Below are 27517 nucleotides of genomic sequence, written 5' to 3' on the forward strand. Positions count from 1 at the left end.
GACCTGTTTTGGATGCTTGGTATTGGGAAGGCCCCTTGTGAACTGGTGCTATGTCCTGGTGACTCAGGGAGGCACAAATAGTACAGGGTGATCTCACACTCTGAACTAGTAGACAAGGTTGACAGGCCCAGATACCAGAGGAAGCAGCAGATAAAATCTTTCTGGACAGAAGGTCTCATTCTGATCTTTATCTGTGGTTTTCAAACCACTGCTTCCTTGGGTCATGGGTAGGTCATTTGTACCCAGCCACCATGGTTCCCAAATGGCAGCCACAATAGGCCTCACCCCGGGTGCTTACAGATGAACTAGCAAACTGTGGGCACTCTAGGACACCCACTGTCCTCACCTGTGCCCCTCCATTTCTATGTCACTCATATTATCCTGTCTCCTTAGCTGCTTCTCTCCCTGGCCCAGACTCCAAGGGAGTGTGCCCACAGGCATGGCCAAAGGGCCAGGACTTGGTAGATTTCACAAAAGAGCAGAATCAAGGACTGAGCCAGCCAGAAGGGCCAGGTCACTAAGAGACTGCCTTAGCACTTTTCTGTATTTCCATGCTCTTGTGCTAATCCCCCTGTAGTGAATTCCCTCTGAACACCTAGGCTGTGTTAGCCATCCTAGCACCTTCCAACTACTGGAAAGAAAGTGGCCCTAGGAGCAACCAAAGGGCTAATGTTGGGTGGGTGAATCACCAGTTCTGTATCTCTGTGATTGTTGTTTTGGTAACACAAGTAATGAAGGGAAATATGTTCATTGTAAAAAAAAAAAAAAATGCATACCTAGACAGCATAGAAATACAGAAATATATATTTCTATACATATAGAATACATTAATATGTGCTTACTATAAATATATATGCAGTCATGTACCACATAATGACTTCCATCAACGACAGAACACATATATGACAGTGGTGCCATATTATAATACCGTATTTTTACTGTATTCTTTCTAAGTCGAGTTATGTTTAGATACACAAGTACTTACCATTGTGTTACAACTGCTTACAACATTCAGTGCGGTAACATGCAGTTCAGGTTTGTAGCCTAGGAGCGGCAGGCTGACCAAATAGCCTAGGTGTGTAGAAAGCTCTACCATCTAGGTTTGTGTAAGTGCACCCTATGATGTTTACACTATGACAAAATTGCCTAAGGGCCATTTCTCAGTGCATCCCCATTGTTATGCAACTCATCACTGTACGTATATGTGTGTGCGAATATACGAAACAAGTAAAAATACTTTTTGACACCCCATTCCATCCTTTCCCAGAAGAAAACCAGTGCTGTGTTATGATGGGTAACCTTCTAGACATTTTTTCTTTGCATTTACGTAATAAACAAATCCCTGTATATTTATGCATTTATGGTTTGTTTTTTTTCTTTACACAAAGAGGATTATATCAGTATACAGTGACTTGGTGTATTCACTTCACTTAATTTATCTTTGATTCTTTTCCCTTCTTTTTAACTGGGATAGAACATTCCACAGTGGGGACATAACATTCTGTTCTGCTGGGGATGGATATTTAGGTTATTTCCCTTTTTTTGTTATTACAAACAGCACTGCAGGGAATCTCTCTGGCCATATATTTTTGTGCGTGGGCATCGCTATCTTTATAGATACAGAATGGATTCCAAGCCGTAGAATAACGAGATTGGGAGTAGTGCACATATACCATTTTGATAGCTACTGCCAAACACTCCTGAAAGGTGCCAGTTTCCACCCTCCCCATGATGTTTGGAAGCGTCAAGTTTCTCACACCCTTCCCAATATTGAGTGTTATCATTAAAACATGATTTTCCAGTTTGATGAAGAAAAATTATTAATATAGTCCACTGTTTGATTTATATTTCTTTAATTATGAATAAACTTAATTATGAAAAACAGTATCCCATTGTTGTTTTATCTATATCTAATTATGAATAAACTTAAGCATCTCTTCATGTGTTTATTGGCCATTGGTATTTATTTTTCTGCGATTAGCCTGTTCATATCCTTTAATGATTTTTCAGGTGTAGGGGCTCTTATGGACTTTGGATATTAATCATTTGTCTGTTAGGTTAGTTGCAAATATTTTTCTCTCAGTGTGTTGCCTTTTATCTTTGTTTATGGCATCTGTTTGCCAAAGGGAAGTTTTAAATATTTATGTAGAAGAATTTGTAGAAGTAATTAGGGAATTTACATTGATTTAGGCTGGTGGTTGGTCCCTGTTTTAGCTATTGTTCGTGTGCATGTGTAGATATTATGGTGATTAATAAATCTTTTAGAAGTTAAAAAGATCTATGAGCACACTTATTTTCATGTGTTTCCCTCAAAGGGCGGATGCTGAAAGTATAACTATTACTGTGTTAAGAGTTCTAGAGGATCTATGATGCTACAAAGACATTCCCTAGGCATGGAGAGATTAGGGACCACTGAGACAGAAGCTGTTCATGAGGGATAGATGGCTGGGCAGCCCCACATTTCCATTCTTACAGATTAGCATACAAAAGAAAAAGAGCACCTCTTCTAGAGTCTATATATCACCCGTCTTGAGGAAAAGGAGTCCAGTTGCCCCATTACTACACTTATTGACTCTGGTCACATGTCCACCCCTGCCAGGGGGTGGGGACACTGTGATTGACAGTCCAGCCTGACCACACGTGATGGTGAAGGGTCAGCTCACTAATGGAATGAGGGTGGTAGATGGACAAGCACACAGATTGCAGGACCCACACATGCCACCCTGAAGACAGTGGCAGGGAAGCTGGCCTGAAGTCAAGAAGTAAGCGTGAGACAGGCTTTCACCCACCACACATGACTTGGTCCTCGGCTTTCTTCTATAAAGTGCTCTCATGGGTTAAATGAGCGACTCTGAAGGCCCACAAAACATAAAGCAGATGATGATAAATGGGATATGTCAGACACCCACATCTGGCACCTAGCAGGTCTTCAATGAGGAATGATGGTTTTCCTCCTTGTTGTTGTTACTGGAATTAAAGGGCATTAGGAAGAGGTAATCAGGTCCTAAGAAGTTAGTGCGTGAGTTCTTCCTCCAACTGCCCTGAGTGAGGCCCCTTTGCTTGGGAGGCCCCCCTAGTGTTGAGTAGATGGTAAGGAGAGGGTAGTGGCAGTTAGGAAGGGGCAGGACACAGTGGGGCTCAGAAGCCCTTCTCGAATGGAAGCCCTTCTCGAATGGGAAGCTGACTTCTGCTCCACTGAAGTGCACCCTGATTCTCAGTGTAAGAATAGCTCGTCAAAGTGAAATCCACTTTGCACTGGGCCGTGCAGCTGGCCTGGCACCCCAGGAACTGTGCGTCACAACCTGCCTTGCTTCGTTTCAGTCCACCTGATCCCGGTGTCAACAGCTAAGAATGGAGTGAGTAGCAAGAGTCGAAAGAGAATCATGCCCGACCCTGTGACGGAGCCCCCTGTGACAGACCCCATTTATGAAGCTCTTTTGTACTGCAACATCCCCAGCGTGGCCGAGCGCAGCATGGAAGGTAGGCCTGACTGTGCCACCAGGACAGACACCCCTTTGGGGACTAGTTATTCCAGCAGCATTGCACAGCAGTAAGGAGCAAGATGGCCAGCACCCAAGTCCCGCAGTTGCCACCAGGCTGTGCCCTTGAATGAGTTCCTGGGTCCTTGCATTCTCCTCTATAAAATGGGAGTAACTCGCAGGACTTATGCCTGGGACTGGAGAGGTTTCAGTAACTGCTCTGAACATACCACGTGGCTCACGATCAGCCCACCACAAATGTTTGCCATCATCATGATCTTTAGTGAGGCAGCAGCAAGGTAGAAAGGTGGCCTTGGCAGGCACTAGTGCAGCACATTGAGACACTCTGCTTTTCAGGGTAGCCTCTTGAGACTTAGGTTGTCCACGGGATGTCCTGCTGGCGTCTTGCCATAGAAGTGAGGCAATTTCTACAAGTTTTGCTTTTCTAAAAGTGTATCAGAGCATAGTGTCGAATCCTTATTGATCTCTTTATGCCTTCTCTTGTCTCATGAAAGATTTAAAGCAGAAATCATTGTTTCTCGTATTTCTGTGGCTCTCCCCCTGGTCTGTGCATGTGAGTGAGGCCACATTAGTAGTCATGCCCGCATTTCACCGGCCTCCCGTTGTTTCCAGGAGGTCTGGGACATAATCAGCCTACTCACGTTCCTCTGTCCCGCCTTGTAAGACTATTCAGTGGCCCCCATCCAGAACGGCAGCCAGGGCCCCTTCACTGTGGCTCTGCAACCCCACGGTGGCCCCTGCTGCCTCCCACTCAGATTCCCAGCACGAACGTGGCCAGGTCATCCCCTTGGCCCCCTTCTAAAAGGATTGACACCTATTGAGTGATAACCAGACAATGTGCTTCTCTCGCGCAGGTCATGCCCCGCATCATTTTAAGCTGGTCTCAGTGCATGTGTTCATTCGCCACGGAGACAGGTACCCACTGTATGTCATTCCCAAAACAAAGCGACCAGAAATTGACTGCACTCTGGTGGCTAACAGGTAAATTGCACTTTTTCTAAAAGTCATTTTCAAGTATCTGTTATATCCTGTAGGATAGAGAATGACAGGACCTACACTTGGTGAACCATACTGTTTGTAGGAGCCTGAGCTCAGAGCAGTCCTACATGTGAGTGCCATTATACAGTTGAAAAGACGGAGGCCCACAGAGGCGGGGACAGCTGTCTGAAGCAACGCAGCAGATATACTGAGCCCAGGCCAGTCTGAGGCTCACCCTTCCACCCTGATGTTTTTCACTTTAATAAACAGTGGGGACACAGTACAGTGAGCACTGAGTTAAGAGTCCTCCGCCCCAGCTCACCTGCTCCATTCAGAGCAGCGGGCAAGCCCCTTAGTGTCCTCTGAGCCTCAGCCTCCTACCTCTGAAACGGGGATCACAAGGCTCCCCATGCAAAGTTGGGGCAAGGAGTAAGTGAGATGACACAGACAGATGCGCGTTGGCAATTGCAGAGCCATATAAATATAAGAATTATTTCACCCTTCTAATTTTTCACTGGAGTAGAGGCAGCCTGTTCTTGGTTGAAAGCCCTTAGGATGAAAAATAATTGAACAGAGAGTGGAAATTGTATGGAAATGGCATGGCCCTAAAATTAGAGGCATAGTTAGCAATAAAATGTTGAGCTAGACCTCAGCAAATGTGTCTGGAGGCACATAACATTCTAGCAGAGTTTACTGAATGAGGTCAGGAGATGAAGGAAGTGCTCGGTGGGAAAGTCGTTATTTTGATGGAATGCTTCTGGGGTGCCAGCCTGCCCCGGGAGGGCGAGCCTGGTGGAGCTGTGGATTACCTCACTACAGCCAGGGCTGTTCTTTAAAAGTGACACTTTGCAGCTCTTCTTGCAGGGCCCTTGTCACAGTGATGCCAGGACCTTCTAATGGGGCCATTTTTGGCACTCCCATTTGAGAGGTTCAGTTCCTAGGGACCAGTTGGCCTGGCTGCCTCTGCCTTTATTTTCCTTTGCCTAGTTTTATTTTATTGAACATTCTGTATTTTTAGAAGCCACTTTAAATCCTTTGTATAAAGAGGGTGGAGTATGCATAGTTACTTAATATCATTTAATTAATTTAATCTTTAAAAACAGTAATAGTTGACTCATTATTATAAACAGGTACTTAAGAGTAAGAGTGAGCAGGAACCCCGGTGAAGGGGACCCTCTCTAGGCTGCTGACTCCCCCAGGACTGTGGGATCTGGGTCACGAGCAATACCTTCTGTCTTCCCAGGTGCTACTTCAGCTTTAAAAATTACTAATGTTGTGACCTCCTAAAAGGTGGTGTGCCCTGGAGCATGCCCATTATTCTAGTCTAGTGAAACGGAATACTGGGGTCAGCAGGCAGGGTGCAGTGAGCTGAACCAAGCACTAGCTGGCGGTCCACAAGTTTGTTGCCCCAGGGTTTCCATCCACGATGACACACCCTGTGACTCTCAAAGCCTTTGTAGTAGAAGCTGCCCCTTTGTGAATGCCATGTGCTTTATAAGGAAGGCGCTATTTTAACCCTCATAGTATTACGTTTAGCAAGCATTAAGGTTATTAGTTATTTATATGCCATATTTAGTAAATGCTTTTTTGCATTCATAAATATGAATTAAATATGCTTCTCTACATCCAAGGAAGAGAAAACATCCACTTTGATAAGCATTTATTGCACAAATTTTAGTTTTATGCTTCTATCATGTGCCAGGTACCAGAAGGTAGTACACGACCAGGCACCTACATGAAGTGAAGGGGCCAGCCCTGTGATGGTCCGGGCACAGAGCGTTCCCGATGGAGTAAGCAGCAAGTGCAGGGGGCCCGAGGCTGAAAGAACTGGGCAGGTGTGAGCCACAATAAGACCAGGGTATGGCTGGGCTGGAGCAGTGACGAAGGGAGTGGGCTTCTGAGGAGTCGAAGAAGAAAGGCCGCTCCTTGGGGCTGCCCCTGCCCTCAGGGAGCTCAGCACCTTTACAGAGACAGGTCCGGTGCCCAGGACACAGCAGCCCTCAGTGAATAGTGGCTGGCACAGGTGGCAGCAGTGGTGGCAGCATTAGAGAAAGAAGAGGAAGAAATGGAAGAAGAGCAAGAAGTAGAAATGGAAGTAGTTTGGGTGACATATTTGGGGGCATGAGCCAGAAGACGGGCAGCCTGACCCAACCTGGGGCAGGGAGGGGACACGGGGTGGCAGATCAGGGAAGGCCACACAGAGAAAGGGACCAGAAAGGTGTGCAGGAGCAAGTCAGGCAGAAGCTGGTGCTGAATGGCCCCTTGGGCGGTGAGACCAACCCATGCAGTGTGAGGTGGTGGACAGCTTGGCACACTGGGGCCCTCAAAGTTAGTTTCACAGGCTTAAGCATGGAGTGGAAAACTGGGTGGGAACTAGGTTATCTGAGGCTTTGAATACAAGGGAGTGTGTCCAGGCGTGAAGGCAGCGAGAGAGCCGGGCAGTGAAAGGGATGAAAAGATGAAGGTCTCTGACAGCCATAGTGTGGAAGATGGATTGGAAGCTGGTGGCAGCTAGTGGTGTTATTATTAGGGTAGTGATCCAGAGGAGGGACTTCACTCAGAATCAGAATCCACATCCTTAAAATGCCCCACAAGGCCTGAGTGCCCTTCCTCCACCCCTTACCCGCCTGACCTTGCCCTCTGCTCTCCTCGTGCTCGCTTACTGTGCTTCAGCCACAATGCTTCTAGCTCTTCCTTCCACATTCGGGCACTGTATGCTGCCTCAGGGCCTTTGCACAGACTGGTTTCTGTCTCTAGAAGGCTCTTCCCACAGAAAGCTTTATGGCCAGTCCTCTTACCTCCTTTAAGTCTTTGCTCAAATGTCACCTTCTCAATAAAACCTACTCAAAACACTCCAGTTAAAATGACAAGGTGCTCCTCCTTCCACCCTCGTCTCCCACAACCCCCTTAGCCTGCTCTTCTCTTTGCCACAGCATCTGTTACTTTCTAACCCAGACAAACACACATACACACACTGTTCATTGTGTATTGTCTGCTTCCCCAGGCTAGAATATAACCTCCCTGAAGGCAGAGATTTTTATTTGTTTTTGTTCACTGCTGCTGCCTCCCAAGTGCCTAGGACAGTGACTGACATATGAGTGGTGGGGTGTGATTAAATGTTTGTTGAATGAATAAATGATGGCAGCTGAAACTCAGAAAGTGGCAGCAGAGATGGAGAGAGTGAGTGGGTCTTAGAGAAGGTTACAAGGTGGGATCAATAGGACTTGGTGGCAGGTTGGACAGGGGTATGAAAGGCAGGCCCGATGAGGCCCAGGTTTCTGACTGGGTGTCTGGCTGGTGGTGGTACCCCTCCCTGGAATTAGAGAACACAGAAGGGAGGTATGGGGGGAAGTTAGTACAGGCATTGGTGCTACATTTGAGTTATCATGAAACATTCAAGAGACAGTTTCTAGTCAGTAATAGGCTGTATAATTTTTTTTTTTTTTTTTTTTTTTTGAGACAGAGTCTCACTCTGTCACTAGGCTGGAGTGCAATGGCGTGATCTTGGCTTGCTGCAACCTCTGCCTCCCAGGTTCAAGCGATTCTCCTGCCTCAGCCTCCTGAGTAGCTGGGACTACAGGCACGCGCCACCATGCCCAGCTAATTTTTTTTTTTTTTTTTTTTTTTTTAGTAGAGACGGGGTTTCACCATGTTGGCCAGGATGGTCTTGATCTCTTGACCTCATGATCAGCCCGCCTCAGCCTTCCAAAGTGCTGGGATTACAGGTGTGAGCCACCCTGCCTGGCCTAGTCTATATAATTTTGCAGCTCAGGGGCACTGGCTTGCTGGGAGAGAGAGGTTTAGTTGAGAATCTTCAGCATGTTGATGGCATTTGAAGCTGTGGGCTTATATTACAGACAGAACCTGAGGAGTGAGGGATGGGCCAAAATCAGAGTCCTGGGAAACACCAGCATGTGGTACTCAGAGAGAAAAAGGATTTCAAGAGGGGCCAGGGATGTTGCAAACAGGGAAAAGTCAGGAGAGCAATGTTATGAGAGCTAAGGAAAGCAGGGCAATGCATCACATCAAGTAAGACCAAAAGGTCCAGAAAGCTAAAAACAAAGAAAAGTACATTGGGCTTATCTTTTCATAATCTCATGTTATTAATATGTGAGATGATAAATTCTTTAATTGGCATGAATTTTAAAAATCTAGTGTGATTCCAGTTTCCAGCTATGTATGCTCTTTTGGATTGTGTTTTCTGGTAACAGTGTCACTGGTCGTCTGCCTCCTCTGCTTGCCTTAACATTCTGTGCAGAACTCAGTCATTGCTGAGATTTTAAATAAACAATAAATGTTCTCATAGGTGTGTAGATTAGCCTTGGGGTTCAGCCTCAAACTTTGTGGCATTAATAGATGTGAATAATGCATATAAAAGTGAAGATAAGGACTCCAAAGTGAATGACTTGAAGGCTTATGATAGTAACACTTTTGATTATTTCAGTTTTCATTATGAAAGCAGATTTTCAATGAGCCCACAATAATATGAGTTTTTCCTAAAGAAAAGTTTATTTTCATGGATATAATCATGTCTGCATTAGTCAGGGTACACCTATTTGATAAGTTTATTTTGTAGCACAGGGACTCATGAATGGATTACCTTAAGTAACAAGGAAGTTTAGCTCTTCCTCATGTCACGGTCTGATATGTGTGTTCCAGATCGTGCTAGTCAGCTCCACCTGGTCATTCAGGGCCCCAGGTTTCTTCCAGGTTGTTGCTTCTACCATCCCCTGGGGATGGCTACATGGTTGAACCCTGGTTGCTGCCATGCCTAAATAATGGCTGGAAGGAAGGAAGAGAATGTGAAGCGGGCATACACATGATAAGAAAGCCTAAACCCAGAAGTGGCATACATCTTTCCGTTCTATTGGCGAATGCGGCTTTACCTCATTTCAGGACCTCAGAAATAGGATCTAACCAAGTTCTTAAGAAGAGAATGGATTTTAGTGTACAACTAGTACACTAGTCTCATCTGCAGTAGCCTTTAGTTTTAATACAGTCATCCATAGAGGATTGGTTCCAGGATCCTCCTTGGATACCAGAATCTGAGATGCTCAAGTCCCTATGTAAAATGGTGTTGTATTTACATAGAACCTGCACACATTCTCCCATGTACTTTACATCATCTCTAGATTACTTATAATGCCAAATACAATGTAAATGCTATGTAAATAGTTGTTATTTGTATTATTTTTATTGTTGTATTGTTATTTCTTATTGGGTTTTTTCCAAGTATTTTTGGATCCACAGTTGAATCTTCCAATGCAGAATCTGAAGAGATGGAGGGCCGACTGTATTTTCATCAAAATCTGAATATTTTAACAAACTGTATGGGAACTTATCGTATTCATTTCTACAGATTATGGAAGGCTTGCTATTTTCATGAAACATCCAAGGATGGGACACTTCACAGTTGAATTCACTCACATATATTTTTAGAACATCTGCTGTGTGCTAAGCACCCTCTGGGCTCCAGGGATGGAGCAGTGGACCAGGCAGACAGGGCCTGGGTAGTCAGATCCAGGTCCAGGACTCGAGTTACCTGGTCTGCTTTCCACTAAAAAGTTACAGCCATTTGTTGTCAAATGTTTTTTTTCTTTTTCTTTTTTTTTTTTTTTTTTTTTGAGACAGGGTATCTCTTTGTCACCTAGGCTGGTGTCACCTCACTGCAGCCTCGACCTCCTGGACTCATGTGATCCTCCTGCTTTAGCCTCCTGAGTGGCTGAGACTATAGGCCTGCGCCACCATGCCTGGCTAGTTTTTGTATTTTTTATAGAGACATGGTCTCACTATGTTGGCCAGTCTCAAACTCCTGGCTTCAAGCAATCCTCCCACCTCGGCCTCCCAAAATGCTGGGATTGCAGGCATAAGCCACCATGCCCAGCCTGTTAGCTATTCTTTAAATGAAGTTTTTCTTCCACAAATCTTCATCTTTGCATGCCAAAAACAAACAACACAACAACAACAACAAAAATAAAAATAAAAAACATTGGAATGAATGCAGTTAGATATCATTAAGCAGTCAGATGCCCTGAAAACCTGGGTCACCTCAGCAAACACTTCCAGTCGTGAAATTCCATTTCTAAAATTGGCAGCAAAGCTTTCTTAGATCCTCAAAAAACCTCCAACCTGAAATAATGGCCTGGTGCAGAACATTTGACTCCTGTTGATGGATAGCCTTTGTTTATGTGGATTACTTTTGGCAGTCTCATTGTCACTCTGGACATTGTATTTCCCAGTTTGCAAACATTTATGTGCTTTAGCCTCAGGCAAAATAACGTACCCTGTTTTTGTGGAAAGGCATAACTCCCTTTAACCATCCAGGGTGATTTATTAGACTTTACTACATGTCTGGATTAGTATTCTCTAATTTAAAAACATATTTTTAAAAGATGGATTTTTTTTTTTAGCTTTATGTTGTTGATAGATAATAAACCCATTTTGGCAGCCATTTTTAAAGCACTTTCAAAGTTAATTGGGCCTTCAGACAGCAGGGGTTTGCCATTAGAACAGTTTATCTTTGCTTCTTTTCATGCTGATTCTTATAGAGTTTAGGCATGAACTACTCTATCTGTCCACTTCTCTTCAGCTGGAAAATGTATATACATTCATAGGCTACTTTATTATTCAAAGAAAAGATGTTTATATTCATAGGTCATTTCATTATTCAGGGTAATTGTATATTAGTGACTAGAAAGATTTACCACATATACTTTGTGGCAGAAATATAGATGCTCTCAGATCTCATATATAAACTTTTTTTGACATTTATCATTACCCTATATTAAATGAGAGGTTATATGTCCAAAACGTGGAGTGGATTGTAAAGAGGTATAGAGATCCTGGTTATCTTATTCAGTTAACAATTTTCCTAAAGGGAGATTTTTCAGAGGTCAGAAAAATTAAGGATTATGGGTGACCTTGGTAAAGATTAGGGTAGATTTTCTAGGAGGAAGGGATGGCTTGCGGAAAGTGGTGGAAGTGTTGGAGAATGAGGTACGTTGTGTGTTGGAGGAAAGAAGGCCTTTGGCTTGGTGTGGCCAGAGCACAGTATTAGGGTAGAGAGGGCCGGTGAGTACCAGGGCGAGGCCAGAATAGAGTGACAGGCTGTGTGTGGCCCCTTCCAGAAGGTGGTGATAGGGAAGGGCAGTGACTGGTCAGAGTTACCTTTTAAATCAATCCTTCTGGCGGTGGAGAAGGCAAGATTATTAGAGGGGCATGCTTAATCAGCAAGAAGACCAATAAAGAGCCCATTGCCAGCCAGACAAAAGCTGCCTGAGGCCAGAACCTAGGTACTAGCTGTGAGGATGAAGGAGAAGGGGATGGAGAAGCACCAGGAGAAAGAATCTGCAAGACATGGGGAACAGACAGCTTGTGCAGGGGCAGGGAATGGAGAGAGTGGGACGACGCCCAGCCTAGGCGTACCTGCTGGGTGGGTGTTGGCGGACTCCCGAAGAGTGAGCCCGGAAGGCGGTGCAGGTTGGGGAGCCGGAAGATAGACGGCAAAGCTGAATCCCACAGTACTGAGTTCAGCAGAGGTTAGAAACTCTGGCCAACCTCACAGAGGGGATTTCATGTGTCAGTGTCAGTGGTCGAGAAATAATGAAATTGGAACTGAAAAGTGATTGAGCCGGTACCTGTTACAGTGGGTGCAAAAGGCTGCGACACACGTGGGATCTGGCTCACTGAAGCTGGAAACTGTTGGGACTGTTGTGGAGCATTCTGACCTCTAACTGTCTCTATCATCTCTCTAGGAAACCGTATCACCCAAAACTGGAAGCTTTCGTTAGTCACATGTCAAAAGGATCCGGAGCGTCTTTCGAAAGCCCCTTGAACTCCTTGCCTCTTTACCCAAATCACCCACTGTGTGAGATGGGAGAGCTCACACAGACAGGTATGTGTGACCCCCATGTGCTCAGGGGTTCCCCCACGCGCTCTTCTGCTTGCATACCTTCCGAGCAGTTCTCCTGGGCAGGGTGCTGTGCAGCTCAGAGTGGGTAAGCAAGGACTGGCTCTGCAAGGAGCTCGGTCACCAGGGCCTCTAAATAAACATCAGAGTTCTCAAAACTAAATAGAACCTTTCTTCTTACAAAAACAATACGTGTTCATGAAGATAAATTAGGAAAGACAAGTAAAAAGAAGAAAAAGTTTAAGCAACCGTAATTCCACCACAGAAATAGACCCTTAAGAGGAACCCTTCTTCCTGTGCTTATGCAGACACACACATCTTACTAAACACACTATTTCATAACCCACTTTTCCACTCAACAACACATTTTGGTAATATTTCCCTATGAATAACTGTTTATCCACTACATCATTTGTGCTAGCTCCATGTTCTTTCACTCTGGATGGGCAATTGATCATTTCTTTAACTAATCTCATGTTCTCAGATATTTCTAACAAAACTTCTAATAGGTTTTCATGTACAAGATCTCAGGGAGGAAAATGCATGGCACATTTCTACTGTGTGTGGAGTTTGTTTGGCTGAGCTGAGTTCTCACAGAAGCACAGCTTTCCCTCCGCAGTCCTAGTCAGACCATGTGCAGTCAGTTCACCATCAGGATAGGTTGGTGAGTTAACTGTGGAGTCACCTTTGCTGGGAATAGAGGAAGAGGTGGTCCTTCAAGAGGTTTCAGTTTTCTGATTCTTCAGTCTGGAACCTCAGAGGACCTTTGCTTGGTCACCAGCCTTTATGGGTGAATTGGGAAGACCCATTGGCCATGTTCTGTTTTCATCTTGCATCAGCATCTTAGGACCTCAGCAGGGATGGAGGGAAGGTCTCTGTCCTATAGTCAGCCCTCTTAGGTTTTGCCATTATTATTGGGGGAATGATATTGGATGACAGAGTGGAGCAAGCTGAAGCCTCTGGAGGACTAGCCGTGGATAAGGAGTTGTGTCAAAAGCCTTTGGCAATTAGTTCCACATGCATTACTTTAGAACTAGGGTTTTCATCCTAGCAGATCCAACACCCCCTTTGATTACACAATTAACTATTTTGCAATCTCCCTCAACTATCATGAAGTGAAATTTAAATATAATACAACCAGCCAGGCATGGTGCCTCATGCCTGTAATCCCAGCACTTTGGGAGCCTGAGGCAAGATAATCGTTTGAGCCCGAGGGTTCGATAGCAGTCTGAGCAACATAGTGGAACCCCATCTCTACAAACAATTTTTTAAAATTAGCCAAGTATGGTGGCATGTGCCTGTAGTCCCAGCTACTCAGGTGGCTGAGGCGGGAGGACCACTTGAGCCCAGGAGGTCAAGGCTGCAGTGAACCATGATCATGCCACGGCACTCCAGCCTGAGTGACAGAGTGAGGCCCTGTCTCAATGAATGAATGAATGAATGAATGAATGAATGTAATCTTTCTATGCAGTTAATTATTTAAAAGTTATACCAGGGTCCCCAGCTATAACAAACAAAAAGAAACTAATTTATTACCTAATTATATGTGTCTCTGTATAAATGCTTAAGAACAGCTACACTAGAAAATAGAATGAAATCTTCAAATGATTGTACCTAAATGTGACTCTGACAACTACAAATGCAGATGATTGATGGATGCTGTATTGGTGACTCTAATACCACATGTCAGGACATGGTTTTTCTGAAATTCTGATCAAAACAAAGTATAGATGTTCCTTAGTTTATATTGTATTTCTGGCAAATTCAGTGAACATTAATATTATACAAAAATGGTTTTGTGTTCTAGACACAAAAAAAACAGAATTAGATTCTACAGGCTAAAGTATTCAAATATGTTTTGCACATGATGGAATGTCTCATGCTGCATTCAAAAGTTGTGTGGGACACAGACACGTGTCCCTTCTGGAGACTATCTAGCCCCCCAGCCCCTACCCACTAGGTGCCAGGAATGCCTTTCCCCATATTATTGTGATAACTCCACCCCCAAGCCCTCTCTGAAGGCAGTAGCACTCTTGCTGAGAACTGCTGCTTAGATTCTCTGGTTAAAAATAACAGAAAACACCTCAAGCGAAAAAGGGAAATTTATTATAAGAATTCAGGAATGACTCACAGACTCCAAGATCAAGAGTGTGACCAGACCTCTAGAGACTGGAACCAGGAATAAAAAAGCTGTCTTGTCCCTGCCTCTCTGTAATTTTTTGCTGTGTCTGTCAACAAAATTACAGTCCCAGCCACACACACAGATGAACTTGCAAATCCAAATTCTTGAGAGAGGGAGAATCCTTGAGGTCCTAGGGGTTAGCATCCATCAGCCCTGGCTAACAGGTCAGGGTGACTGTGCAGAGAACAGGAGGTGAGGGCGCCAGTCTCTGGATCCAGGAGCTGCTACCTGAGAAGAGGCTGGGGGGTTGGCCCTCACATACCTAATCATTCATTCAGGTCTTTCTTCTCAATTCATCTATCATCATCATCGTTTCTAAATTAGTGTTACTCTAGAAATCATTTTTGTAATACTATCTGCTCCTGTTTCCTCATTCTCTTTTAATGGTCACTTTTATTTCTATTTTAAATATCATGAAAAATGCATGGCTGTTATAATCGTCTTTTGTCCCTGGTGCACTTATGGCACCCTACAGTAACTATGTAAGGTAAGGTTGCTCATGAGTGCCTACCCTGTTGAAGCTGCTTTGGCAGCTGCTGAGTGTGAGAGGGTAGCAAGATGAATAGGACCCTCCTGCCTGTCCTAAAGAAGGTTGCAGCTGCAGCACACAATGCGCGTGGAGACAACTTCCTGTAATGCCAGATACTGCAGGGCCTTAGAGAGTAAACACAGGCCTTGGAGTCAGACAGACCTGTAGCATGGGGAGGAGCCTGTCTCCCTGGTAGCTGGTGGTGAATTTGATGAGGTAGCATGTGTAGAGTGCCTAGTGCAGGGCCGGCATATGAGAGGCTCCCAATAAATGCAGCTGATGTTGTCATGGTCCAGCAGCATATGGGAAGAGGAAGGAATTATTAACTTGACCAGGGAGAAGAAGAAGGAAAGCACTACAAAGAAGGTAGTGTTGGAGCCAGGCCCTGGGAGGATTTCTCTAGGGAGAGAAAGGGGAACGGTATGAACAAAGCCATGAAGATGCAGGCTATGTTTGGCAAGTATAAGAAGCCCTAAATAGCTAGAACTTAGTATTTCGGCATGAAAATCTAAGGGTCTAAGAGCATAAAATTAGGACCAGATGGGGTCTTGGGTTTTCGCTCTGTCACTTTTTAACTGTGAATGGTTCAAGGCCTTCGTTTCTTCATCTATAAAATAAGGAAAATGGGGGTAATATAATAATATACCTTCTTCATTGGGTTTTTGTGAGGATTAAATGAGAAAGGCCTGGCACACAGTAAGCACTCTAACTTTATGTGGCCTAACCAAATAAAATAGGCCCAGCAGTGAACTAGGGCGAGACACAGGATCTAATGTTTGTCTCTCACGGTTTGCATGTTTTTTTGCAAAGCGTCTTGGAAATGCTAAATCCTGTTCCAGCCTTTAGTTCCTGGGTTCCTGGGGGAGTTCTGTTCTCAGCACTCTTCATTCACAGTAGGACCCAGACATCCTTTGTGAGTTTTGCTGAGCTGTTCCCTTTCCCAGGGGAACATATTTCCCTCTGTCTCACAATTTTCAGCTGAAGTTGTCTCATCTTTGCAGTGGGACTTTTCATACTGTTTGGACATCTGAATAAATGGTGTCACTGGTCACAGGGCCTGTGTGTAGAACTCATGCCCATGACAGATTGTGTCCCGCTACCTCCTACTACAGGATGAGAGTGAGCTTGTTTTTGTCTTGGGTTGCCTTCTCCTGCTTAAAGATAAGGCTTTTTCCAATGTTAAAAGTTAATTTATTATCATACTGTGATAGTTCAAAACTAAAACAGTACTAAGAGGTAAACTTTAAATTCTTGCTTCTACCCATGTTCCATCCACCTCATTTTTGTACCTCCATCACCTCCAGGGAACCATTGAGATTAGTTTCTTATACAACGTTCCAAAGTTTCTTTATGCAAAACTCAGGCAACCACAAATACACATTCTTATTTTTCCCTCTTTTTCTTTTTAAAGGAGCATAATCAACATACTGTTCTACACTTGGCTTTTTTCAAGTATTCTATCTGGGTATTGGGAGATTGTTCCATATCATACAGAGAATGCATGTGTGTTGACGAGTCTGTAAAGCCCCCAGGATCAGGCAGAACATACCCAGCAGGTTATCAGAGAACATTCGGTTGGCAGGCTGGAGAGGATGGGGTCAAGGAGGGAACTCTCCAGCAGTGAGGAGACAGCAGCAAGCAGGGAATCTGTAGTCAGCCTTCGCCTGAGCGGTTTCACTGAGCACTCGCTGCACACTGAGGAATGCTGGACTGGAGGGAAAAACCTCTCCTTAGGCCCATGCAATTACAGATATCCCCTGGCTGGGTGACTTCGAATCCTGAGACCCACCAGTCACAACACTTTCCCCAGGGAAGAGGCCGCTCTGGAGGACAAGCGCAAGGCAGATGGTCCAAAAGCCATGGTTCTCAAGGCCAGGGCCCCGCTCTGCTCATCCTTCATGGATACCCCCAAGAGGCTCCCTTCACAAGCTGTTGTGAACTCAAGCATGTAACTTCCACACCATGGGGAAACAGGCTGGATGCCATTCTCTTGCCCTAAAACACTCCAGAGCCAGACACTGACTCCACCTCCCCTTGCTGTTTCTTTTGCTCAGCTGGAAGTAAGGAAAGCTTTGTGTGCTTGTGTTTCAGGAGTCGTGCAGCATTTGCAGAACGGCCAGCTGCTGAGGGACATCTATCTAAAGAAACACAAACTCCTGCCCAATGATTGGTCTGCAGACCAGCTCTATTTAGAGACCACTGGGAAAAGCCGGACCCTACAAAGTGGGCTGGCCTTGCTTTATGGCTTTCTCCCAGATTTTGACTGGAAGAAGATTTATTTCAGGCACCAGCCAAGTGCGCTGTTCTGCTCTGGAAGCTGCTATTGCCCGGTAAGAAACCAGTATCTGGAAAAGGAGCAGCGTCGTCAGTACCTCCTACGTTTGAAAAACAGCCAGCTGGAGAAGACCTACGGGGAGATGGCCAAGATCGTGGACGTCCCCACCAAGCAGCTTCGAGCTGCCAACCCCATAGACTCCATGCTCTGCCACTTCTGCCACAATGTCAGCTTTCCCTGTACCAGAAATGGCTGTGTTGACATGGAGCACTTCAAGGTAATTAAGACCCATCAGATCGAGGATGAAAGGGAAAGACGGGAGAAGAAATTGTACCTCGGGTATTCTCTCCTGGGTGCCCACCCCATCCTGAACCAAACCATCGGCCGGATGCAGCGTGCCACCGAGGGCAGGAAAGAAGAGCTCTTTGCCCTCTACTCTGCTCACGATGTCACTCTGTCACCAGTTCTCAGTGCCTTGGGCCTTTCAGAAGCCAGGTTCCCAAGGTTTGCAGCCAGGTTGATCTTTGAGCTTTGGCAAGACAGAGAAAAGCCCAGTGAACATTCCGTCCGGATTCTTTACAATGGCGTCGATGTCACATTCCACACCTCTTTCTGCCAAGACCACCACAAGCATTCTCCCAAGCCCATGTGCCCGCTTGAAAACTTGGTCCGCTTTGTCAAAAGGGACATGTTTGTAGCCCTGGGTGGCAGTGGTACAAATTATTATGATGCATGTCACAGGGAAGGATTCTAAAAGTTATGCAGTACAGCAGTATAGAATCCATGCCAATACAGAGCACAGGGAAAGGTCCACTTCTAGTTTTGTCTGTTGCTAAGGGTAGAAGATTATTGCTTTTTAAAGGCTAAATATTGTTTGTGGGAACCACAGATGGTTGGGGTTGAACAGTAAGCACATTGCTGCAATGTGGTACGTGAATTGCTTGGTACAAAATGGCCAGTTCACAGAGGAATAGAAGGTACTTTATCATAGCCAGACTTTGCTTAGAATGCCAGAATAATATAGTTCAAGACCTGAAGTTCCCAATCCAAGTTTGCACTCTTCTGGCCTGTCCCATGTTACTATGTGGTGGAACCAGCACACCTCAACCAAAATTTTTTTAATCTCAGACATTTTTACCTTGTCCTTGTTAAGAATTTCTTGAAGTGATTTATCTAAAATAAAGGTTGGCAAACTTTTTCTGTAAAGGGCCAGATTATAAATATTTCAGACTGTGTGGACCAAAAGGCCACATACAGTCTCTGTCATAACTACTCAACTCTGTTTCTGAAGCAGGAAAGCAACCACAGATAGTACATAAAGGAATATGTGTAGCTGAGTTCCCAGGCTGGACAAAACAGATGGTGACCAGATTTGGCCTCTGGGCTGTAGTCTGCTGACCCCTCATCTAAAAAATAGGCTATACTACAATTGCACTTCCAGCACTTTGAGAACGAGTTGAATACCAAGAATTATTCAATGGTTCCTCTAGTAACTTCTGCTAGAAACACAGAATTTGATCTGTATCTGACACTAGAACAAAACTTGAGGGTAAATAAACATTGAATTAGAATGAATCGTAGAAAACTGATTAGAAGAATACTTGATGTTTATGATGATTGTGGTACAAGATAGTTTTAAGTATGTTCTAAGTATTTGTCTGCTGTAGTCTATTTGCTGTATATGCTGAAATTTTTGTATGCCATTTAGTATTTTTATAGTTTAGGAAAATATTTTCTAAGACCAGTTTTAGATGACTCTTATTCCTGTAGTAATATTCAATTTACTGTACCTGCTTGGTGGTTAGAAGGAGGCTAGAAGATGAATTCAGGCACTTTCTTTCAATAAAACTAATTATGGCTCATTCCCTTTGACAAGCCGTAGAACTGGATTCATTTTTAAACCATTTTCATCAGTTTCAAATGGTAAATTCTGATTGATTTTTAAATGCGTTTTTGGAAGAACTTTGCTATTAGATAGTTTACAGATCTTTATAAGGTGTTTTATATATTAGAAGCAATTATAATTACATCTGTGATTTCTGAACTAATGGTGCTAATTCAGAGAAATGGAAAGTGCAAGTGAGATTCTCTGTTGTCATTGGCATTCCAACTTTTTCTCTTTGTTTTTGTCCAGTGTTGCATTTGAATATGTCTGTTTCTATAAATAAATTTTTGAAGAATACCTATACTATACAACTAATGGTTTGTACCTATAAGTCACTCGAGTTATTTTCAAGTGAGAGCCTGTATTTTATTTTTCCCCCTTCATTCAAATGTCATGCAGAGAACCAGTATTTTAAAATTTTATTTTAACTGCTTTACTTACTGCTGAAAGTTGTGTTATCTCTCAAGTATTCAAAGACTAAATGTGTTTTCTTTCCTTCCCACTCACAATATATCTGAATGAGAACTGCTAAACACAGCTTGATGATTTAAAAATAAAAGTGACTCGGAAGATTTTTAAAAAAATCAATTGATAGTATCTGTTGGTAAAAGTAAATATTGTGGCTAAGAGTCAACACCAAAAGTGTAGATAACAGTTTTGTCTTCTAAGACACTGGTATGCACAGCATCAAAATATCTTCCTCACTATCAAGTTCTGAGACACTTCATTCCATAACAAACACTAAGCACAGAGGTGAGATCAGTGGACACAGTCATAGTCCTTGGTTTCTGGGCAGTGGTCTAATGACTTAACTCATGACAGGCCTGGGTGTATACATGCATAATTTAGCTTCCTTGTTTTTATGATTAATACATGCCCACTAGAAAATAATCAATACTGAAAAACAGCTTCAGAAGTGATGTTCTCATCTAATCCCACCTCCAGAGGTAACGTTGTGAGCTGTCTGACATTCTTCTGGAAAAGTTCCATGCAGATTCAGAAATATATATAGTTTTTAATAGGAACTAGATCATTTTATATATATGTAAATATATATAATATATGTGTGTGTATATATATATAGTTCTTGACTTGCTTCCCTTAAAAATATTTTTCCTTTAAAAATATTTTTTAATAACTTGTATCTTTTAATAGTATGTCTTAGAAGGAAGTACTTCTCTTTTTTAACAATGTAATTATTTATTTATTTTTCTTTTTTTTATTATATTTTAAGTTCTAGGGTACATGTTCACAACGTGCAGGTTTGTTACATATGTATACACGTGCCATGTTGGTGTGCTGCACCCATTAACTCGTCATTTACATTAGGTATATCTCCCAGTGCTATCCCTCCCCCAGCACCCCACCTCACAACAGGCCTCAGTGGGTGATGTTCCCCTTCCTGTGTCCAGGTGTTCTCATTGTTCAATTCCCACCTGTGAGTGAGAACACGCGGTGTATGGTTTTTTGTCCTTGTGATAGTTTGCTGAGAATGGTGGTTTCCAGCTTCATCCATGTCCCTACAAAGGACATGAACTCATCCTTTTTTATGGCTGCATGGTATTCCATGGTGTATATGTGCCACATTTTCTTAATCCAGTCTATCATTGATGGACATCTGGGTTGCTTCCAAGTCTTTGCTATTGTGAATAGCGCCGCAATAAACATACATGTGCATGTGTCTTTATAGCAGCATGATTTATAATCTTTTGGGTATATACCCAGTAATGGCATGGCTGGGTCAAATGCTACTTCTAGTTCTAGATCCTTGAGGAATCGCCACACTGTCTTCCACAATGGTTGAACTAGTTTACAGTCCCACCAACAGTGTAAAAGTGTTCCTATTTCTCCACATCCTCTCCAGCACCTGTTGTTTCCTGACTTTTTAATGATCGCCATTCTAACTGGTGTGAGATGGTATCTCATTGTGGTTTTGATTTGCATTTCTCTGATGGCTGCTGATGATGAGCATTTTTTCATGTGTCTGTTGGCTGCATAAATATCTTCTTTTGAGAAGTGTCTGTTCATATCCTTCACCCACTTGTTGATGGGGTTGTTTGTTTCTTGTAAATTTGTTTTGAGTTCTTTGTAGATTCTGGATATCAGCCCTTTGTCAGATGAGTAGACTGCAAAAATTTTTTCCCATTCTGTAGGTTGCCTGTTCACTCTGATGGTAGTTTCTTTTGCTGTGCAGAAGCTCTTTAGTTTAATTAGATCCCATTTGTCAATTTTGGCTTTTGTGGCCATTGCTTTTGGTGTTTTAAACATGAAGTCCTTGCCTATGCCTATGTCCTGAATGGTATTGCCTAGGTTTTCTTCTAGGGTTTTTATGGTTTTAGGTCTAACATTTAGGTCTTTAATCCATCTCGAATTAATTTTTGTATAAGGTGTAAGGAAGGGATCCAGTTTCAGCTTTCTACATATGGCTAGCCAGTTTTCCCAGCACCATTTATTAAATAGGGAATCCTTTCCCTAGTTCTTGTTTTTGTCAGGTTTGTCAAAGATCAGATGGTTGTAGATGTGTGGTATTATTTCTGAGGGTTCTGTTCTGTTCCATTGGTCTATATCTCTGTTTTGGTACCAGTACCATGCTGTTTTGGTTACTGTAGCCTTGTAGTATAGTTTGAAGTCAGGTAGCATGATGCCTCCAGCTTTGTTCTTTTGGCTTAGGATTGACTTGGCAATGCAGGCTCTTTTTTGGTTCCATATGAACTTTAAAGTAGTTTTTTCCAATTCTGTGAAGAAAGTCATTGGTAGCTTGATGGGGATGGTATTGAATCTGTAAATTACCTTGGACAGTATGGCCATTTTCACGATATTGATTCTTCCTAACTATGAGCATGGAATGTTCTTCCATTTGTTTGTGTCCTCTTTTATTTCGTTGAGCAGTGGTTTGTAGCTCTCCTTGAAGAGGTCCTTCACATCCCTTGTAAGTTGGATTCCTAGGTATTTTATTCCCTTTGAAGCAATTGTGAATGGGAGTTCACTCATGATTTGGCTCTCTGTTTGTCTGTTATTGGTGTATAAGAATGCTTGTGATTTTTTCACATTGGTTTTGTGTCCTGAGACTTTGCTGAAGTTGCTTATCAGCTTAAAGGAGATTTTGGGCTGAGATGATGGGGTTTTCTAGATATACAATCATGTCATCTGCAAACAGGGACAATTTGACTTCCTCTTTTCCTAATTGAATACCCTTTATTTCTTTCTTCTGCCTGATTGCCCTGGCCAGAACTTCCAACACTATGTTGAATAGGAGTGGTGACAGAGGGCATCCCTGTCTTGTGCCCGTTTTCAAAGGGAATGCTTCCAGTTTTTGCCCATTCAGTATGATATTGGCTGTGGGTTTGTCATAAATAGCTCTTATTATTTTGAGATAAATCCCATCAATACCTAATTTATTGAGAGTTTTTAGCATGAAGCGCTGTTGAATTTTGTCAAAGGCCTTTTCTGCATCTATTGAGATAATCGTGTGGTTTTTGTCTTTGGTTATGTTTATATGCTGGATTACATTTATTGATTTGCGTATGTTGAACCAACCTTGCATCCCAGGGATGAAGTCCACTTGATCATGGTGGATAAGCTTTTTGATGTGCTCCTGGATTCGGTTTGCCAGTATTTTATTGAGGATTTTTGCATCAGTGTTCATCAGGGATATTGGTCTAAAATTCTCTTTTTTTGTTGTATCTCTGCCAGGCTTTGGTATCAGGATGATCCTGGCCTCATAAAATGAGTTAGGGAGGATTCCCTCTTTTTCTATTGATTGGAATAGTTTCAGAGGGAATGGTACCAGCTCCTCCTTGTACCTCTGGTGGAATTTGGCTGTGAATCCGTCTGGTCCTGGACTTTTTTTGGTTGATAAGCTATTATTACCTCAATTTCAGAGCCTGTTATTGGTCTATTCAGAGATTCAACTTCTTCCTGGTTTAGTCTTGGGAGGGTGTATGTGTCCCAGAATTTGTCCATTTCTTCTAGATTTTCTAGTTTATTTGTGTTGAGGTGTTTATAGTATTCTCTGATGGTAATTTGTGTTTCTGTGGGATCGGTGGTGATATCCCCTTTATCATTTTTTATTGCGTCTATTTGATTCTTCTCTCTTTTCTTCTTTATTAGTCTTGCTATTGGTCTATCAATTTTGTTGATCTTTTCAAAAAACCAGCTCCTGGATTCATTGATTTTTTGAAGGGTTTTTTGTGTGTCTATCTCCTTCAGTTCTGCTCTGATCTTAGTTATTTCTTGCCTTCTGCTAGCTTTTGAATGTGTTTGCTCTTGTTTCTCTAGTTCTTTTAATTGTGATGTTAGGGTGTCGGTTTTAGATCTTTCCTGCTTTCTCTTGTGGCCATTTAGTGCTATAAATTTCCCTCTACACACTGCTTTAAATGTGTCCTAGAGATTCTGGTATGTTGTGTCTTTGTTCTCATTGGTTTCAAAGAACATCTTTATTTCTGCCTTCATTTCGTTATGTACTCAGTAGTCATTCAGGAGCAGGTTGTTTGGTTTCCATGTAGTTGAGCGGTTTTCAGTGAGTTTCTTAATCCTGAGTCCTAGTTTGATTGCACTGTGGTCTGAGAGACAGTTTGTTATAATTTCTGTTATTTTACATTTGCTGAGGAGTGCTTTACTTCCAACTATGTGGTCAATTTTCGAGTAAGTGTGATGTGCTGAGAAGAATGTATATTCTGTTGATTTGGGGTGAAGAGTTCTGTAGATGTCTATTAGGTCCACTTGGTGCAGAGCTGAGTTCAATTCCTGGATATCCTTGTTAACTTTCTGTCTCGTTGATCTGTCTAATGTTGACAGTGGGGTGTTAAAATCTCCCATTATTATTGTGTGGGAGTCTAAGTCTCTTTGTAGGTCTCTAAGGACTTGCTTTATGAATCTGGGTGCTCCTGTATTGGGTACATACATATTTAGGATAGTTAGCTCTTCTTGTTGAATTGATCCCTTTACCATTATGTAATGACCTTCTTTATCTCTTTGGATCTTTGTTGGTTTAAAGTCTGTTTTATCAGAGACGAGGATTGCAACCCCTGCCTTTTTTTGTTTTCCAGTTACTTGGTAGATCTTCCTCCATCCCTTTATTTGAGCCTGTGTGTGTCTCTACATGAGATGGGTCTCCTGAATACAGCACACTGATGGGTCTTGACTCTATCCAATTTGCCAGTCTGTGTCTTTTAATTGGAGCATTTAACCCATTTACATTTAAGGTTAATATTGTTATGTATGAATTTGATCCTGTCAGTATGATGTTAGCTGGTTATTTTGCTCATTAGTTGATGCAGTTTCTTCCTAGCATCAATCGTCTTTACAATTTGGCATGTTTTTGCAGTGGCTGGTGCCGGTTGTTCCTTTCCATGTTTAGTGCTTCCTTCAGGAGATCTTGTAGGGCAGGGCTGGTGGTGACAGAATCTCTCAGCATTTGCTTGTCTGTAAAGGATTTTATTTCTCCTTCACTTATGAAGCTTAGTTTGGCTGGATATGAAATTCTGGATTGAAAATTCTTTTCTTTAAGAATGTTGAATATTGGCCCCCACTGTCTTCTGGCTTGTAGAGTCTCTGCTGAGAGATCCGCTGTTAGTCTGATGGGCTTCCCTTTGTGGGTAACCCGACCTTTCTCTCTGGCTGCCCTTAACATTTTTTCCTTCATTTCAACTTTGGTGAATCTGACAATTACGTGTCTTGGAGTTGCTCTTCTCGAGGAGTATCTTTATGGCGTTCTCTGTATTTCCTGAATTCGAATGTTGGCCTGCCTTGCTAGGTTGGAGAAGTTCTCCTGGATAATATCCTGCAGAGTGTTTTCCAACTTGGTTCCATTCTCCCCGTCACTTTCAGGTACACCAATCAGATGTAGATTTGTTCTTTTCACATAGTCCCATATTTCTTGGAGGGTTTGTTCGTTTCTTTTTACTCTTTTTTCTCTAAACTTCTCTTCTGGCTTCATTTCATTCATTTGATCTTCAATCACTGATACCCTTTCTTCCCATTGATTGAATTGGCTACTGAAGCTTGTGCATTCATCACGTAGTTCTCGTGCCATGGTTTTCAGCTCCATCAGGTCATTTAAAGACTTCTCTACACTGGTTATTCTAGTTAGCCATTCGTCTAATCTTTTTTCAAGGTTTTTAGCTTCTTTGCAATGGGTTCGATCTTCCTCCTTTAGTTTGGAGGAATTTGATCGTCTGCAGCCTTCTTCTCTCAACTCATCATTTTCCATCCAGCTTTGTTCTGTTGCTGGTGAGGCGCTGCGTTCCTTTGGAGGGGGAGAGGCACTCTGATTTTTAGAACTTTCAGTTTTTCTGCTCTGTTTTTTTACCCATCTTTGTGGTTTTATCTACCTTTGGTCTTTGATGATGGTGATGTACAGATGGGGTTTTGGTGTGGATGTCCTTTCTGTTTGTTAGTTTTCCTTCTAACAGTCAGGACCCTCAGCTGCAGGTCTGTTGGAGTTTGCTGGAGGTCCACTCCAGACCCTGTTTGCCTGGGTATCAGCAGCGGAGGCTGCAGAACAGCGAATATTGCTGAACAGCAAATGTCGCTGCCTGATCGTTCCTTTGGAAGTTTCGTCTCAGTGGGGTACCCAGCCATGTGAAGTGTCAGTCTTCCCCTACTGGGGGGTGCCTCCCAGTTAGGCTACTTGGAGGTCAGGGACCCACCTGAGGAGGCAGTCTGTCCGTTCTCAGATCTCAAACTCCGTGCCGGGAGAACCACTACTCTCTTCAAAGCTGTCAGACAGGGACATTTAAGTCTGCACAGGTTTCTGCTGCCTTTTGTTTGGCTATGCCCTGCCCCTAGAAGTGGAGTCTACAGAGGCAGGCAGGCCTCCTTGAGCTGCAGTGGGCTCCACCCAGTTTAAGCTTCTCAGACTGCTGTGCTAGCAATGAGCAAGACTCTGTGGGCGTGGGACCCTCCAAGCCAGGCACAGGATATAATCTCCTGGTGTGTCGTTTGCTAAGACCATTGGAAAAGCGCAGTATTAGGGTGGGAGTGACCCAATTTTCCAGGTGCCATCTGTCACAGCTTCGCTTGGCTAGGAAAGGGAATTCCCTGACCCCTTGAGCTTCCCAGGTGAGGTGATGCCTCGCCCTGCTTCGGCTCACTCTCGGTGCACTGCTCCCACTCACTGTCCTGCACCCACTGTCCGACAAGCCCCAGTGAGCTGAACCCAGTACCTCAGTTGGAAATGCAGAAATCACCCATCTTCTGCGTGCTCACGCTGGGAGCTGTAGACTAGAGCTGTTCCTATTCGGCCATCTTGAGAAGTATTTCTCACTAACTTGCCTCCCTTATCAGTATGTCGTAAAGATATTTCCATGTTAAGATGATAGGTGATTGATTGATTGATTGACTGACTGAGATGTGTATAAATGTAGATGGCTCTTTATAGCCATTGAGTAATATTTCATGGTATAGATTAGACATATTTTTAAAGTCTCATTAAAAAGCCATGAAATGAAAACTTAAAGCCAAGGTACTAAAATAGGACTACAAGGCTTTACACAGAACAAAGCAGAGGCTGCTTCATTGTGGCTGCAGGTATTTATTGATGTGAGGTTTTTTTGGTTTTTTTTTTGACGGAGTTTTGCTCTTGTTGCCGAGGCTGGAGCACAATGGCGTGATCTCAGCTCACTGCAACCTCTACATCCCAGGTTCAAGCGATTCTCCTGCCTCACCCTCCTGGAGTAGCTGGGATTACAGGCATGTGCCACCACCACGCCCAGCTAATTTTGTATTTTTAATAGAGATGGGGTTTCTCCATGTTGGTCAGCCTAGTCTTGAACTCCCAACCTCAGGTGATCCACCTGCCTCAGCCTTCCATAGTGCTGGGATTACAGGTGTGAGCCACCATGCCCAGCCTGATGTAAGTATTCTAACTTCACTTTAAATGAAATTGAGGATCTTAATCTAATATTGCTATTAAGCCTATTTGAGGGTTTTCATAGCCATAGCAGAATTAGACTTTCTGGAAGATTTAGGTGATTCCTTTTTCCAGAAGTCTTAAAGACTGACTAGAGAGAGGCAGAGATACATGCTTCTGTTTCTCTGAATCTCTGGGAAGCTTTCTGAACAGATTTAGCAGCCCAGACAAGGGTGGGTGTGACCCCTTGTGTTTAAACACAACCACAAGTAGCAGAAAATAACTGGGGTTTATGTTGCAGTTGGGGGTTTATGTTGCAGTTGTGGCTTTAAGAGCAGCCAGCACAGAGCTCTGGCCTGAACACCAGTTAACTCCCATTGCCCAAGGCCACTGAACTGAATGTTTGG

General features: G+C 43.2%; 1 protein-coding gene across 6 annotated transcripts in view; it reads left to right on the plus strand.

Moving 5' to 3' along the window:
- PXYLP1 (2-phosphoxylose phosphatase 1) overlaps positions 1–19557 on the plus strand; it is a 63210-nt gene extending 43653 nt beyond the window's left edge. For all 6 annotated transcript variants that reach the window (XM_054552714.2, XM_002814109.5, XM_054552715.2 and 3 more), the window contains 4 exons: positions 3322–3480; positions 4355–4481; positions 12233–12372; positions 17190–19557. In XM_054552714.2, coding sequence (XP_054408689.1) covers positions 3322–3480; positions 4355–4481; positions 12233–12372; positions 17190–18127 — 1364 coding nt within the window. In that variant the 3' untranslated portion in view covers positions 18128–19557. The remainder of the gene's footprint in view (positions 1–3321; positions 3481–4354; positions 4482–12232; positions 12373–17189) is intronic.
- The last annotated feature ends 7960 nt before the right edge of the window (positions 19558–27517 follow it).

This window comes from Pongo abelii, chromosome 2 (assembly GCF_028885655.2).
Source record: "Pongo abelii isolate AG06213 chromosome 2, NHGRI_mPonAbe1-v2.0_pri, whole genome shotgun sequence".
NCBI classification, from domain to species: Eukaryota; Metazoa; Chordata; class Mammalia; order Primates; family Hominidae; genus Pongo; species Pongo abelii.